Below are 14,760 nucleotides of genomic sequence, written 5' to 3' on the forward strand. Positions count from 1 at the left end.
ATGCCCGTTGCTGGTTGGCTAACTAGCAACAGGGTCTTGCCAGCCAATGGAATTGTGTGATTACAAGCCAGGGGAATCCCATAAAAGAGGGCTCCCCTGGCCCAGAGAGCCAGTCCGGATTTACTTGATGCCTTGCCAATAAACCGAGAGCTGACTGTCACTCGACTCGTGTCTTACTGCCTGCGCGATCTAACACTAAACGTCTTGTTCTGCTCACCACAATCAAACAGTGAAGTTGCTGTAACATCAGCATCCTCCACCCCCCCACCCCCCGTTGCCTTATTTTCTCAGGGTTAAGCCATCTTTTGTCTTCCTCCCCTGTTCTCTGTCCTCTGACTTCCCCCCTCCTCCCAAACCTCTTCCAGTTTTCCTAAAGTCTTTCTAAACTGTGGAGCCCAGAATGAGACCTAATGATTAGGTGGGAGTCTCCCCAAAACAAAACAAAGTGAAACGTTTTCATTTCATTTTTATTTATTGGATGGTCCAAGACCAATAACGTGGAATGATTTTTTGGGGGTTTTGTGCGTCTCTCTCTCTCTCTCTCTCTGTGTGTGTGTTGTGATTTGGAAACAGGCTTCTTTTAATGCAGCCTAAAACTCTGCTTGCTTTGACAGCCAGGTTATCTCTCTATTCTATTCTATTCTATTCTATTCTATTCTATTCTATTCTATTCTATTCTATTCTATTCTATTCTATTCTATTCCAGTTCTAGGATTTCCTTAAAAGTAGGACTAAATACACCTGTGGCAAGAAGATTATAAACCACTTTATCCAGATGACTGTGATGATGGAGGTGCCCTCTGGTGCGGTACCAGAGGGCAAATTCCAGGACCTTCCCAGATTCAGATGATGTGTGTAGAAGTGAAGGTCAGCCTGGCATTCTGTGCCAGGGACTCTGGATGCCTTCTCTTCCTTCTTCTTAAAAGACATGCTACAATGCTGCCAGAGCCATCTAGGCCCCTATGTGGTGTATAAAATGTCCACATCTTAAGAAAGCAGAACTCTTGGAAACGGCTTCTTCCAACAGGAACTTTTATTAAAAGAAATTGATAGCAGGCATGATAGACAGGATCTGAGGGATTCCCTTACAATTCGATGTTTTAAAGTGTCCCTAAGCAGCCCCCACCCCGCAGTTCTTCCAGGCGTTTCAAACCTGCAGATTTCTAGGTGTTAACTCCGGGAGAGATAACATCAACATCAATGATCGTTGGCACGATCATTCAACATCTCCTCACACAGATCCCAGATGCTGCATCTCCCCCCCCTTCTCTCACTGGCCAGTAAGGAGAAGTTCAGAGGGGCATAGGATGAAAGGCAAATGGCTACATTGTTATGGTTAGCAGACCTGAAGCGAATGAACAAAAGGTTACTTTGTAGTGAATAGAGGAAGTGAAAGTAATAAAAAAAACCCCATGCATGCCCCCCTCCCCCTTAGTAGTATGACAGGATCCAGGAGAGAGTAAAAATTGGTTTTATATCAGAGAAGATAGATAGAAATGAAATATAACTGGATTCTGACAGCAATATTGTCAAGAATACAAGGATCTTTATTTTTTATGGATCCTGTCATCACAAAAGAAGCATAATTTGGTGACTTCTTAGGGATGGAGAGGCCATTGTGATACCTGCTTCTGGAGGGTCATCTAAAGGGACCTTCAAAAGCTGCAGGTTGGACCATGCCACCCTGAGATTTGAGAGTCCAACTTTGTCATAGTTTGGTACACAATTCATGGTCTTTGGTCAGCTTGGCTTCTAAGATAGGAATTTGTTTTTTCTTAAAATTAAGTTTATCAAACTCTTCTCGGATTTCTAGAATGGATTTTTTCTTTGTCTCAGGCAGGAAGAAGTAAATAATAAATCCTGAAGTGTAAAGGCTCCCCATGAAGACGAGAAAGGAGAAATGACGGAAGTTTTCCTGGGGATGGAAAAAAAAATGCCCAACTATTTAGGATAACAAAGCAAGCACTTCTTAGTGGAACAGAGGCTGTCTCTTGTGCAAATTCCCAATGCATATTCCTGACTGGTTTTAAAATATCATGCCCTGGGTTAGCTGTATTGCCAGCTTTGCATCATTCGGCAAGCCAGCTTCAGCCAGCCACAAGATGTTGGCAGTTGATTCCCCCAACTTTCCTGCAGATAATGCAGATTGGAGGGGGAGGGAATAAATCCACATAGACCAGAATCACCTACCACCATCAATGGAAACACCATTCCGATCACAAAGACTCCAACCCAGCTCAGGGTCCCACTGATCGCAAAGGCAGGTGCTCTGGATGACTGATCAAAAATTTCCATCCTGACAGAGATTGTGGCACCAGCTATGGTGAAAGCAGAGGAGAGTTTGTTACCATCACCACAACTCTACCAGTAATCTTACAGAGATTTCTCATCCAGTGGGATTTCCTGATCCAGACACAGTAGCATCCCAAACGTAACTATGGCTGGGAAGGGGAACTAATCACTTTATTAACCAGGGTTAAGGAAAGGAGAAGAACAGTTGGGAGGATTTTGGAATGGTGGCTGAAGAGGATTCCCAGATCTAGCAAATGCTTCAGCTCCTGAATGTCATGCCAGGGTTCCAGATCATGACACTGTAAACTTATATATTTTCACCTGTGGTCAGAAACACCCTTTGTATACAACAATCCTCTTGTCCAGTGCCAAAGTATTTGCATATCCTACAATTTCTCAGTTTTCCCATCTTTAGCAAAAGTTGGACAAGGTACAAGTAGTTTCAGTTTGCGGCTGGAACTTACGACGTATTCCCCAAAGCTACTTATGACCAGGTTTCAGAGTTGTGGCAGCTGCAGCATCCCCACAGTTATTTGCCCTTCTGACTGACTGCAGAAATGCTGCATCACTCACCCATCCCACCCTACTTTATTCTGCCCCCTACTTTGAAAGATTTAAACCAAAAGTAACTTTAGGTATCCATATAAATCTGTGTTGAAGAAATTACCTGGGCCCATTCCAAAGATGAATACAAAGCAGAAGATCAAAGACAGGCAACAGTAAGGCATCCAGGAGAACCAGGGCTGAAATAAACAAAACTGCATTTTAGTTCATTAACTCCCTATGATCAAACGTGGATGCCAACAACTCCCTATGATTCGTGAGCCAGAGGTTCCTTGTGGGTGATGATTTTTTATCAAAAGCCTAAAAATAATAGACATCCTGGTTCCTGCCCCCCATTCTTGGCCTCCCGATCTATAGGGCCCTTGTCTGGTCAGCAGAAGAAAATTTCTTTTCTGACTTTGCTCAGCTCTCTGAGGACCCAGTCAACAGTGTGTGTTTGTGTGTGTGTGTGTGTGTGTGTGTGTGTGTGTGAGAGAGAGAGAGAGAGAGAGAGAGAGAGAGAGAGAGAGAGAGAGATTAGATCAGGGGAGTGTAACCTAGTGCAGTGGCCTCCTCCAGTAGATCACTCAACAGCTGGCATCCCTTGTTTGGATGAGCAGCTCATGGGGCATTTGCTCACCTGCAGGGAGAGGGCTAAGGTGATACCAGCCAGTATGGTGCCCATCAAACCGTAGCCTGCCCAGAGTAGCACCTTTCTTCCAAATCGTTCGATGATGAAGCTCTGTGGGATTTGGGGAGAGGAATGAGCATTTGGAAGATGCCCTTGCAGCTTGACCCATGGCTAACACTGAGAGTTTATGCGCCAGAGACAAATTCCTTGTGTGTCCAATCACACTTGGTCAATAAAGAATTCTCTTCTACTCTGTTCCATTCCATTGTGATCCATTCTATTCTATTCTATTCTATTCTATTCTATTCTATTCTATTCTATTCTATTCTAGGCTAGGCTAGGCTAGGCTAGGCTAGGCTATTCTTATTAAATTTCAGTAACAGATCCCAACAGGATGCTCTGGGAACAAGACTATGGACATCTGCTCATAGCCAGCACGGAGGGCAGTGCTGGTGCTTGAGAAACTCCTGAAGCCTTCCAGCTACCACACTTGACTTACTTCGCCTTTCTTCCAAGGGCCAGCAGGAAGTGAGGTTATCCCATACCTTATTTATTTAATAATTAAATGGTTATTTCACGTTTATCATTTTTATAAATAACTAAAGGAGATGAACATACCTAATGCTCTTTCATTCTTCTATTTTCACCACCACCACCACCACAACCCTGTGAGGTGGGTTGGGCTGAGAGTGACTGGTCCAGTAGGCTTTGTTGCCTAAGGCTGGACTAGAACTCACAGTCTCCTGATTTCTAGGCCAGCCCCTTAACCACAAAACCCACCAAGAGGAATGTGCTATTAATGTCTGATGCTCGCAGAGGGTTGAAGCTGTGGCCAGAAAGCCATGCAGGCAGTCTACCCACGGTCCTGTTCTGGCTTCCCTCCCTTTTGAAGGAAGGGGTGTCTTCTCTTGGGCAGCAATAGGCTGGTTCCTGCTGCATTTCACCCCTTCCCTTGCAGAGCTATTCACTCACACAAAGGACAGTGGAAAGAAGTTCACAGAGGCTCACTCCCAGGGCCAAGTAGGGGATCTGGTCAAGGTGAAATCCGGCAGTCTGGAGCACTTCAAAGGTGTAGGAGTAAATCTGAGGAGGAGGAGGAGGAGGAGAAACCATGGAAGTCATCAGAGGACTCCTATGGTACAGGAGGAAGATGCTACGGCTGCACAGGAGCAGTCCTGGGAGGGGAGGCTTTCAACGGAAGGTGGTCAGTTCAGAACAGGGTCAGGTCATCAAACCAGGCTTAGGGAGGAAGAAAAGGAAGAGCCAGTGCTGGCTTGGAAACCCCCCATTTCTGCAAGTAAGAGAGGCACTTCAACTCCCAAGGGAAAAATATTTCAAAGGAAATTGTAGGGTTTTCCTGCTTCCGTATCTCCAAGGGAAAGCCTCCACCCCTTCCTGCCTGGAAGCAAAGGACCAAGGGCCTCACTCAACTGCCTGGATGCCACTCAGCTGTGTTGTCACCGCCAGGACAAACAGCATGTAGAGCTGCCAGCGCAGGGAAGGCTCCTTGACCAGCTCCAGGAAGCTCTTGCTTTGGGTGCTGCTCAGGACCGCTCGCTCTTTCTGCAGATCATCCAGCTCTGCCTGATGAGGCTCTTCCCCCCAAAAGGTCTTCATTGCTGGGAATGAGAAACAGTGCGTGGCAGGGACATGGGCACTTCGGTCCCAGCCGACCCAGCTCCCTGCCTGGCAACAGAACCAGCTGGCCCATTTCTTGGTGACACCAACTCCACTTTGTGGCAGACCAAAAACAGCTGTTACTTCTGTGGATGAAAAAGGTGGGGAACACGTGGAGTTGACAGGGGGACCAACCATGCTAACAGAGGAACAGAAGGAAAAGTAGAAAAAGGAGAGGGCCAGGATTGTCTGTCTCAAACAGAAAAACAGATTTGGAAGAGACCTTGGAGCTCTTCTAGTCCAACCCCATGCACAAGCAGGAGACCCCATACCATTCTGGATAAATGGTTGTCCAATCTCTTATTAAAAACTCCAGTGATGGAGCACCCACAACTTCTGAAGGCAACCCGTCTCAGAGAAAATGAGACCCAAGGTTGGAAAGGATCTTAGAATCACTTTGGTGCAGGTCCTGCTTGGGCAATCTTACTTAGCCTCAGTTTGAGGACCTTGAGAAAGGGGATAACCCCCTTCCTGTGGCAGTCTGTTCCACTGGCTAACACACAGTCAGGAAGTTGTTCCTGATGCCTGCTCTGAACCTTGTTGCATGTGGTTTAAATTGGTTCTGGCCTTCCCATCTGGGGTACCAGGGAAGAGTCTGCTCCATAGGAAAAATCCTCTGACATTTATTAGTGATTTATCAAATTTATATTGCTGCCCATCTCAAATATATGACTTGGGGCAGCTCACAAACCACGGAAAGCAATAGGAAAGGATCCAAACAATACAGCAATTTAAGACAATAAAAAGCAAAACTATATAACCATATATAGGTGGTCCTCACTTCACAATGGTAATTGGGACTGGCCAGTCCTTGGCTAAACAATGCAGTCAGAGGCTCTCGGATGGAAATTGCTGCTCCCCCACCTATCGGCTGATGCTGTACCCCAAACCTGTCTGGGCAGAGCTGTGAGTGAAGCAGCCAAGTCTCCTTGTGCATGCTAAGGTCAGCCTTCCCACCATGATCAAAGGCAAAGGAGAGCAGCCTTATTGCAGACTGATCTGACCATTGCATGTCTGCACCCATCTCCAGTCTCTGTAGACAATGCACCTGTAGATCTCTCAGCTACCCTAGGCTGGGCTTCCTTTCCAAACTCAGCCCCATCTTGGTAGCCCCCCTCAGACTTGCTCCAGTTTCCCACTGCTTTTCTGTCTTTTCAGAGCCTTTTTGTTACCGTTTCTGGTGGAAAGGAGGAAGTGTTGTCGTCTGTTACCTTTCACGCATCCTTCTTCGTCTCCTTTGTGCAACAGCAAGTGTGGTGGCGACTCAGGGAAGAATGGTAGTGTGAGCAAGGGGACCAAGGCCGCAGCCCCACTGAAGGCCAGCAGCACTGGCCAGAGGGCCCTGCTTCCCAAAAGCTCCCTGGGAAAGCAGACAGAAAACCTAGGTTGTTTCCAAAGGCTTGTGGATAAGACACATCTCTGATTGTCATCTTGTGCTTTCATGACCACAATCATTAATGCTGAAAAAGTAACATGAAACCAGGGCATTGAAGAAAGCATGGTTGTACCTTAGTCCCATAACTTGACCGAGGACTTTTCCCAAACACCAAAACATGGATGTGGTGGCACTGGTAAATCCACGGAGTTTTTTTGGGGAAACCTCCCCAAGGTACTGGGGATGAAGAACAATACACACACCTTGAATTGAAGGCAGAGAACAAAATTATTGGGATCACAAGTAGCGAATGTCTGCTGCGCCATCCAAACTAAGTAAGAGCAGTTTGGCTACAAAGAGGAGAAGCACAAAATGGGGAACTGTTGGAAACTGGCTCGACCTTCTGTGCATGCTGCATAGGATGTAGGGTAGGCTGGGTGGGTCTCCTTGTTCTGTCTGGCTCCCAACCATCTCTTGACTTCATGGTGGGACTCAACTTTTCACTTTTCACCATAATGTGCTCCCTCTCAGTCCTGATAGGTTCTGGCAGCCGCTTGGGTCTTGGCCAGCAGTTGGGAGAGGCTGGTGCATACCTGTACCGATGCCACACAGAAAACGTCCCACCAGAATGAGCTCGACAGACCTGGCCATCTTGCTGAAGCCCAGGAGGAGCGCGCTGGCCACCATCAGCATGTTGCTGCCCAAGAAGCAGTTCTTCCTGTTTATGAAAAAGAGGCAGGAATGGCTCAGGCACACAATGCTTGGAAGAGGATGGAGGTTTCTGGCTCAAAGTGGGAGCAGCCTGTTCATGGGAGGCCCAGCAGCAGCCTTCTCTTCCTTCAGAAAAGAAGAGCCTGCCATGTCTCACCCCATTGTCTTCAGGCAGGGTGTGGGGTGGGGATGGGGGAGGTGAGAACTAGAAAGTTTAGCCAAGGGAACAACCTGGATCACCCTGGTTGGGATAGGCCTCCTAAGGCAGACAGGGACCCTGGTTTGAACTACTGGAGGAGGAGAGTTGTCCTCTCTACAGGTTATACAACCTCTCAGACTAAAATAACTCTGGAGACTTTGGGGGTCAAAATGGCTCCTCTCCTTCCCCAGCGCTTCCGTTTTGCACTCCCCCAGATCAGGATGTTGTCTGGACCGCCATGGTGGCTGAAGTGACTGTTTGTTCTGAGGATGCCACTGAATCACAGCATGGGAAGGATCTGGGAAGAAGGCCAGAATGGTGGGAATGTCCAATAAGGCCTCACTAAGAGTTGCCTCTCTGGGTCCTTCATTCCACGGAGGAAGTTTCTTCCTAACCTTCAGGGAGGTTTCTCTTTCCTGTCATTGAAATTCAGGCCCTACAGTTGAAGAGGAAATCAGCCCTGACCACCTTCTTCTTCTGTGTCTCTGGCTTTGAAGCATAGCCTTCTCCATTGCCTCGTAGCTAAATCCATCCAATTCTTTGAACTGTCTTCATAGGAAGACAGGGAAAAAAATCCCTGACAACTAACCACAATCTGGTCAGGAAGGTATATTTCTGCCCTGTAGATAACTTACCTGATTTGGCTTTACTGACTTTTAAAAAAATGGCCTTACACAACTTCCAAAATACATTCAGCTCTTGCTAATACAAAAACTCTGATAAACTTCCAGTGATCTTTATCTCTATTGCTTAATTCTATGGCATCTATGGGATCATAATCCCCCTCTGATTTTGAGTCATGCCCCCCATGGGATTCTCAACTACATATCTCCTCCTCCTCCTCTTCCATACTTAAAGGGGCTTATAATAAACTATAACAATTAAACAACCAGCCAAGCAACCAGTCAGAATTATTACTAGGGCAACCGAAAAGGCCTGGCTAAAAAGTGCTGCTGAAAGGCTCTCAAGGGCTTGGCTATTGGTACATGGCTCTTTAATGCTTTCAAGGCCGCCTTGATGGAAGCACATATTCAATGAGGACCTACTTTCCATATTTGGCAGCCAGGCATCCACTGCTCAAGGAGCCCAAGAGACCCCCCAAGCCAAAGATGGATACCACCAAAGACCACAATAAGGTGAGCGTTGAAGGACGGACCGAATGGCCAAACCTCTCCAACCACGTCTCATTGATGAACTCTTTGATGTGCTGGAAAAGAGGGATGTGGTTAGGCAGAGATAGTTTTCTCATCACGCATGGTAAAAACGCTCAGTTCACAAGAAGGAAATTGCAGGAGACACCTAAGAAAGACACAGTGGCACAGCCCAGGCAAGCACAGTGACACAGCCCAGGCAAGCACTGACACCATGATGGCCACCATTCAGCTGGGCCACCAGGCTCAGCAAATGAGAACCTGCCAGATTTTGGAAGCAGACAGGCATCTTTCTTGGCTGTTTTCATTTCAGTGGAAGGATGAATCAAGTAGTCCCTGACTTACGACTACAATTGAGCCCAAAATTTCTGTTGCTAAGCAAGGGAGTTAAGTAAGTGTTATCCATTCTATGACTTTTTTGCCACAGTTGTTAAGCGAACCACTGCAGTTGTTAAATGAATTATGTGATCATTAAGCAAATCTGGTTTCCCCCGTTGACTTTGCTTGTCGGAAGCCAGCTGGGAAGGTTACAGATGATGGTCTTGTGACCCTGGGTCAGTGCAGCTGTCATAAATACTGTATTTCCCTGAAAGTAAGGCCTACCCCCCAAAATAAGCTGTAGCTTGGTTTTGGGGGTGGGCCTAATATAAGCCCTACCCCCAAAATAAGCCCTAGTTTTGGGGTGAGGCGCGCACCTAAAGATCAAGTTAGGGTGGTGGTGGTGTGGAGGTGGAAGTGGATCTTGCAGCCAGGCCTCTCCTTGGCATCTTACTTCTTCTGCGGCACCCCCCGGCCTGCATTTCGCAGTCAGAGACCTTTTTGGATTCAATCCAGAGCTCGGGTCTTGGCTGCAGAGGCCTTCCGGAAAGGCCTGTGACTGTGAAATGCAGGCCGGAGCTCATTCTCAGCTGCAGAATGAAGCTGCTCCTTCGGCCGCAGAAGAAGGGGGACAGCTGGGCGGGGATGTCGGTGCCAGAGGTGAGTGAAAAAGACACCCCTGAAAATAAGACCTAGTGCCTCTTTTGGAGGCAAAGAAATAAATAAGACCAGGTCTTATTTTTGGGGAAACACCGTACTTGCCAGTTGCTGAGTTCATGAATTTTGATCATGAGACCATGGGGACGCAGCAACGGTCGTAAGTGTGAAAACCGGTGTAGCAGAGGTAGGGTGAGCTGAAGAAGGAGTACTGGGAGATGCCTGGGAAGGAGTCAGGAGAGGGCAGAGAGGGATGGAAGGCTCTGCTGAGGCTGAGGTTGGGGGGATAAGCCTGGGAGAGAAGGCAATGGGGAGGAATGAGAGAGGCTTTTATGAGGTAAGCCTGAGGGAGAGAAGAGGATAGGAGAGGAGAGGTTTCTATGGGCAAGCCTGAGGGGAGAGAGAGAGACACACACACACACACACACACACACACAGAGAGAGAGAGAGAGAGAGAGAGAGAGAGAGAGAGAGAGAGAAGGAAGAAGAAGAAGAAGAAGAAGAAGAAGAAGAAGAAGAAGAGCTGACCAGCTACCTGAATACTTTCCCTGCATGTGAGACTGCTAAGAGAGACTGACCATCACCCCATCACATGACCTGTCTGCCAAGAGAGACTGACCACCACCTCATCACATGTTCCAGCCAAGCAGAGGTGCCATACCAAGAGGGCCAGGAGAACCCAGACTCCAGTGGCCCTTTCGGGGGTAGCGCTACACCAGTCACAAGTCACTTTTTTCTCAGTGCTGCTGTAACTTTGTTCACTAAACGAATGGGTGTAAGTCGAGGACTATCAATGACCTGGCTGTAGAAGGCCTCTAAAGAGCCTTTCCTGGGGCCATTTTGTACGTCCCATTGCAAGGGAGGTGGAGTCCTCTCAGAAGGTTGGGCACGGCTGTTCCAAGTGCTGGAAGGGCTGTGGTGTTGCCTGCGAGAGAATCACAATTTTCTTTGGGGGCTGCGGAATATTTAAAGATGGGAAGGGGGAACCTTAAAGGGACATTTCCAAAGAAGCCCTTAAAGTTTCCACCTGGTGGGGGGCGTGGGGTTTTCTTGAGACTGGAACTTGCAGATGGCTGCCTCCCAGAGGCCTGCCACTCCCAGCTGTGTGAAGCAGAAGAAACCAAAATCAAAACCACTCTACCAGCAAACTCAAAGCCAAACGTAGAGACTGATATGATGCCTTCCCAATTCTTTTAATCCCATTTTTAATACAAAAAGTGTAAATAGGAAGGTAGGACTGGATCCTGGGGGCCTCAAAGATGTCCTTTGGTTGACTGGCCCTACAGAGCACCTTCTCGGGGGGACTCCAGCAGTAGCCGTGCCTGAAGTCCTCAGCCAGCACTTGTGATTGTGTGAAATACATCCCTTGCAGCAGAGGATGCCCCAATAAAGGAGAATATATGCAGCGTAGGGTTGAAATGAGGGGCGGTCTCTGTGCTGGGTTGCTTCCTTGCGGACATTTCATGATGATGACACCTAATTTGGGTAATGAAACGTCTGCAAGAAAACAACCCAGCTCAGAGAGCACCAAGGACCCCACAGAAACGTCCTTCTAGACGGCCACTGTTTCTGCCACTCCGTCCTACAGAGCCACCAGAGGATGCCCTCACCATCCTCTCCTCTTTTGCCAAAGATGCTGAACCACAAGGGGTATCTTTCTTTCGTGCCTCTGCAGAACTGTGACCAAGGCCGAGTAGATGCTCCATGCAGATCCTGCCTGTGAGGTTGGACTGTGAAGGACTCAGGCTGGAATTAGGAAAGTTTGTTAAAGGAATTGCTGGCACAGAAAGTTGCAGCTGTGATGAATGTAACCTATGGTGGGATACCCCTGGCTAGCCACAAGAAAGTTACAAGTTGGAAGGACACTCTGGAAGGATTCTAGCTAAGGCACTTTCTGTTTACTTTTACTTTTCAGGACATTGTGCATTATGGAGGACTTTCTCTCTGAACTGTGCTATCTGAGAGAACCTTGAATTTGCACCTGACATCATTGTCTTAGTAGAATCGTTTTTTCCCCACATGTGTTATATATATTTGGACTCTGAGTATTTGTTTTGGGGCCTTTAGTGGTTCCAGATTAACCTTAATACAAATGTTTATATGTTACTGCCCTAATTCTTGTCATGGTGCACCAGTTTCTTGCACCTATTTTCTATCTAGAACAGTGGTTCTCAACTTTTTTAATGCCGCGACCCCAACCGGTCGTAAGTCAAGGACTAAACCGGTCGTAAGTCGAGGACTAAACCGGTCGTAAGTCGAGGACTACCCAACCGATCGTAGGTCGAGGACTTTCCCTGCCCGGGAGTGCCGTGCATGCGTGGTTCCGCCCCCTGCGCCGGCCGAGGCGTAGCTGGCAAGCGGCAGAGACGGAGCAGGCTGACCACCAGCTGGCCCAGCCCAAGGGAAGTAAGGCACCCGCCGGAAAAGGGGAAAAAATGGTGGACAAAAAAAAATGGCGGACAAAAAAAATGGCGGACAGCCTTGCTTGGCGACCCCCGTAAAATGGTCGATTGACCCCAAATGGGGTCCCGACCCACAGGTTGAGAACCACTGATCTAGAACATATTCTTATCTGCATTATAAGGGGCAATGCATCGGTGCTAAAATGCCTCTACTGGGTGAAAGCTTGTACTTCATTTTGCACAGAATTGGGACAGAACCCGTTAGCTCTTATTTCTGCATTAGTCCCTGAGAAGTTCCCTAAGAACTTTTAAACATTCAATAACTATATGACAAATATAAAATTACAGTGCTGCAGGAATATACAACACTTATGTAACAATATATACATGGCCCCTCAAGATTATGGCACATAGCCCCATGTCTTCAAGTTATTCTCACATTGTGACATGTTCAATCTCTTCAAAAATTTTCCATATTTTATATGAGAAATTGTACCCAGGTATAGGTCCTGCTATAAAATTGGTCACAAGGAGCATCTCCTGTGCCTTTCATGGACCTTGACTGGACTTTTTAGATACCATAATCACAATTTGAGTTGGAGGAATAATTTTCCTTACTTTCCAAGCTTGTTGTAAATTTGCAGCTGATACACTTCCTAGCACATCTTTTTTTTTGATGTCCTGTTGACTTATTACCTATATAATATCTAAGGATGGTTGGTATTGGATCTATGGGACTGTGGCATATACAGTTTTGCCCTCCACGTGGTCTGGTATTTGCACCTTGGGAGTTTTACTTACACCTATTGCTATACATTCATCAACTTAGCTTCAGAATGAAACCTGAACTTTTTCCAGGTGTAAATACTTTTACACCTGAAAAAAAAAAACTTTTTCAGGAGTATTTTGAACTATACTCAACTCTCTTGTTAAATGGAAGTTGCTGAATTAGAATTTGCTCTTTTCTTAATATTTCAGCATCACTTGAAATTTATGCAAATGTTATAGTAGATGTCATTGGCAGATTATACAACTGAAGCTCTCTATGTCTCAACTTGCTATTCAAAACTGCATGGCTCTAGATTTTTTATCAGCAAGTTAAGGAGGAGTTTGTGGTCTTATATCCCAAAAGCCAAGTTCTTGCAGATGCTCAGGCTATTCTAAATCAATTTGCCATTTTTTATTCTGTTGCAAATGCTAATTCAATTTTTTTACATATAGAATGCTATTACAGGCAGACCTCGGCTTGCGACCACAGTTGGGCCAGAGGTTTCTGTTGTTGGGCAAAATGATTGTTAAGTGAGTTTTGCTCTACTTGTGACTGACTTCCTGGTTCCCTAACCTGATGTGGTTGAAATCATTTATAGGTCTCTTTATTTTGATTATTATATTAAGGATTTTTATTTGTCTATTGGTGCTCACAGTTCCTACATTATATACTGCAATTTTTGAAAGCTGTTTTCTACATGAGATTTATTACTAATTTTGCAAAATGTAAACTTTTCCATTCAGTCACTGTTACTGTTCATCCTAATTTATTCAGAGGGGTTTTTTTTTAAAGGAAATGTTTACCGACATTTTCTTTTTTGGTGCTGCGGAAAGGGCTTATTTTAGCCTCAAAGGGGAAATGAGAGCCAAACAGAGTGGAATTTGTAATAATTGAAACATGGTTTTTGTAATAGTGTTGCACTGGCTAACCAACATGGGTTTTCTTGTGTTTTAAATTTGCTTTTTTAATGTATGCTAATAAGCTGCCATACACTTTAACCTACCAAAAAGCCTCTCTGTCAGAATCCATTTATATTTCATTTCTATCTATCTCCTCTGATCTAAAACCAAATCTCACCTTCCCCTGGATTCTGCCATACTCCCAAGGGGAAGGGGGGATATGCTTGCAGGGTTATGACTTTTGTTGTGTCCTGAGCCTGCAAGATGCAGGCTCGGGACGTTGCAAGAGTCCCGGGCATTTGCAGAAGCTGTCCGGGACCAGACTGAGCGGCGCCGGCCTTGTGCGCATGCGCAAGGCGGGAAAAGCCCGCCTCATGATTGGTTGAACTTGCCTGGGGATCAGAGGGTATAAATAGAGGCCTGCGTGCCTCTGCTCTGGTTGTTCGAGAGTGGAGCAAACAATAAAGACTTGTTGGAGATGAATCGTCTCAAGCGCCATTATTCCCAGGACTTAACACTGGCGACGAAGGTGGGATTCAGTCTTTACAGCTAAGAAAAGCTAGAAGACTCACCCAAAGAAGTCCGGGAAAGAAACGGCGTGGAAGTCAGCATTATCTTGCCAGTATGAAATCACTGGAGGGTGCGTGTGACCAAAGAAGAAGGAATCTTGATCATCGATCATGGAAAAGGTTGGGCAATTAGAGGCTTTCGACGTCTCTCACCCCAAGAGGTGGGAATCTTACGTGGCAAGAGTCGAGACGTATTTTCACATCAACCAGATTCGAGAGGAAGGCTTAAAGGCTGCCACATTGTTGTGCGTTTGTGGGCAAGACGCCTTTGAGATCGCCGAGAGTTTAATCTCCCCAGTCTCGCTGGAAACGGTGTTGTACTCCGACCTCAAGAAAACCTTAAAGGATCACTTCCAGCCCAAGCAATTAGTCATGGCTTGGAGGCACACATTTCAACAGAGAGATCAGCGAGTCGGAGAATCAGCAAAAGACTACGTTGCGGCCTTGAGAAGAGCAGCTAAACCGTGCGACTTCAAGGACTTAGAAGAAAGACTTCGCGATCGTTTTGTATGCGGGCTGAGAAACACAGAATTGCAGCAGAGACTGTTCGCCAGGGAAGATGTTTCC

The 14,760-nt window shown here is 46.4% G+C and overlaps 1 protein-coding gene across 1 annotated transcript; it reads right to left on the reverse strand.

Moving 5' to 3' along the window:
• Positions 1-1,708: 1,708 nt before the first annotated feature.
• Positions 1,709-11,542, reverse strand: LOC107291837 (solute carrier family 2, facilitated glucose transporter member 11-like). The gene is made up of 12 exons (XM_015820871.1): positions 11,463-11,542; positions 10,353-10,479; positions 8,475-8,635; positions 7,112-7,236; positions 6,652-6,781; positions 6,355-6,503; positions 4,898-5,085; positions 4,439-4,549; positions 3,476-3,577; positions 2,960-3,035; positions 2,191-2,318; positions 1,709-1,915 (listed from the first exon to the last, which is right to left on the reverse strand). Exons 1-12 carry the CDS (start codon positions 11,540-11,542, stop codon positions 1,709-1,711), a joined length of 1,584 nt encoding a protein of 527 aa, XP_015676357.1.
• Positions 11,543-14,760: the final 3,218 nt, after the last annotated feature.

This window comes from Protobothrops mucrosquamatus, unplaced genomic scaffold (assembly GCF_001527695.2).
Source record: "Protobothrops mucrosquamatus isolate PMUCROS unplaced genomic scaffold, P.Mucros_1.0 scaffold1196, whole genome shotgun sequence".
Classification (NCBI taxonomy): Eukaryota; Metazoa; Chordata; class Lepidosauria; order Squamata; family Viperidae; genus Protobothrops; species Protobothrops mucrosquamatus.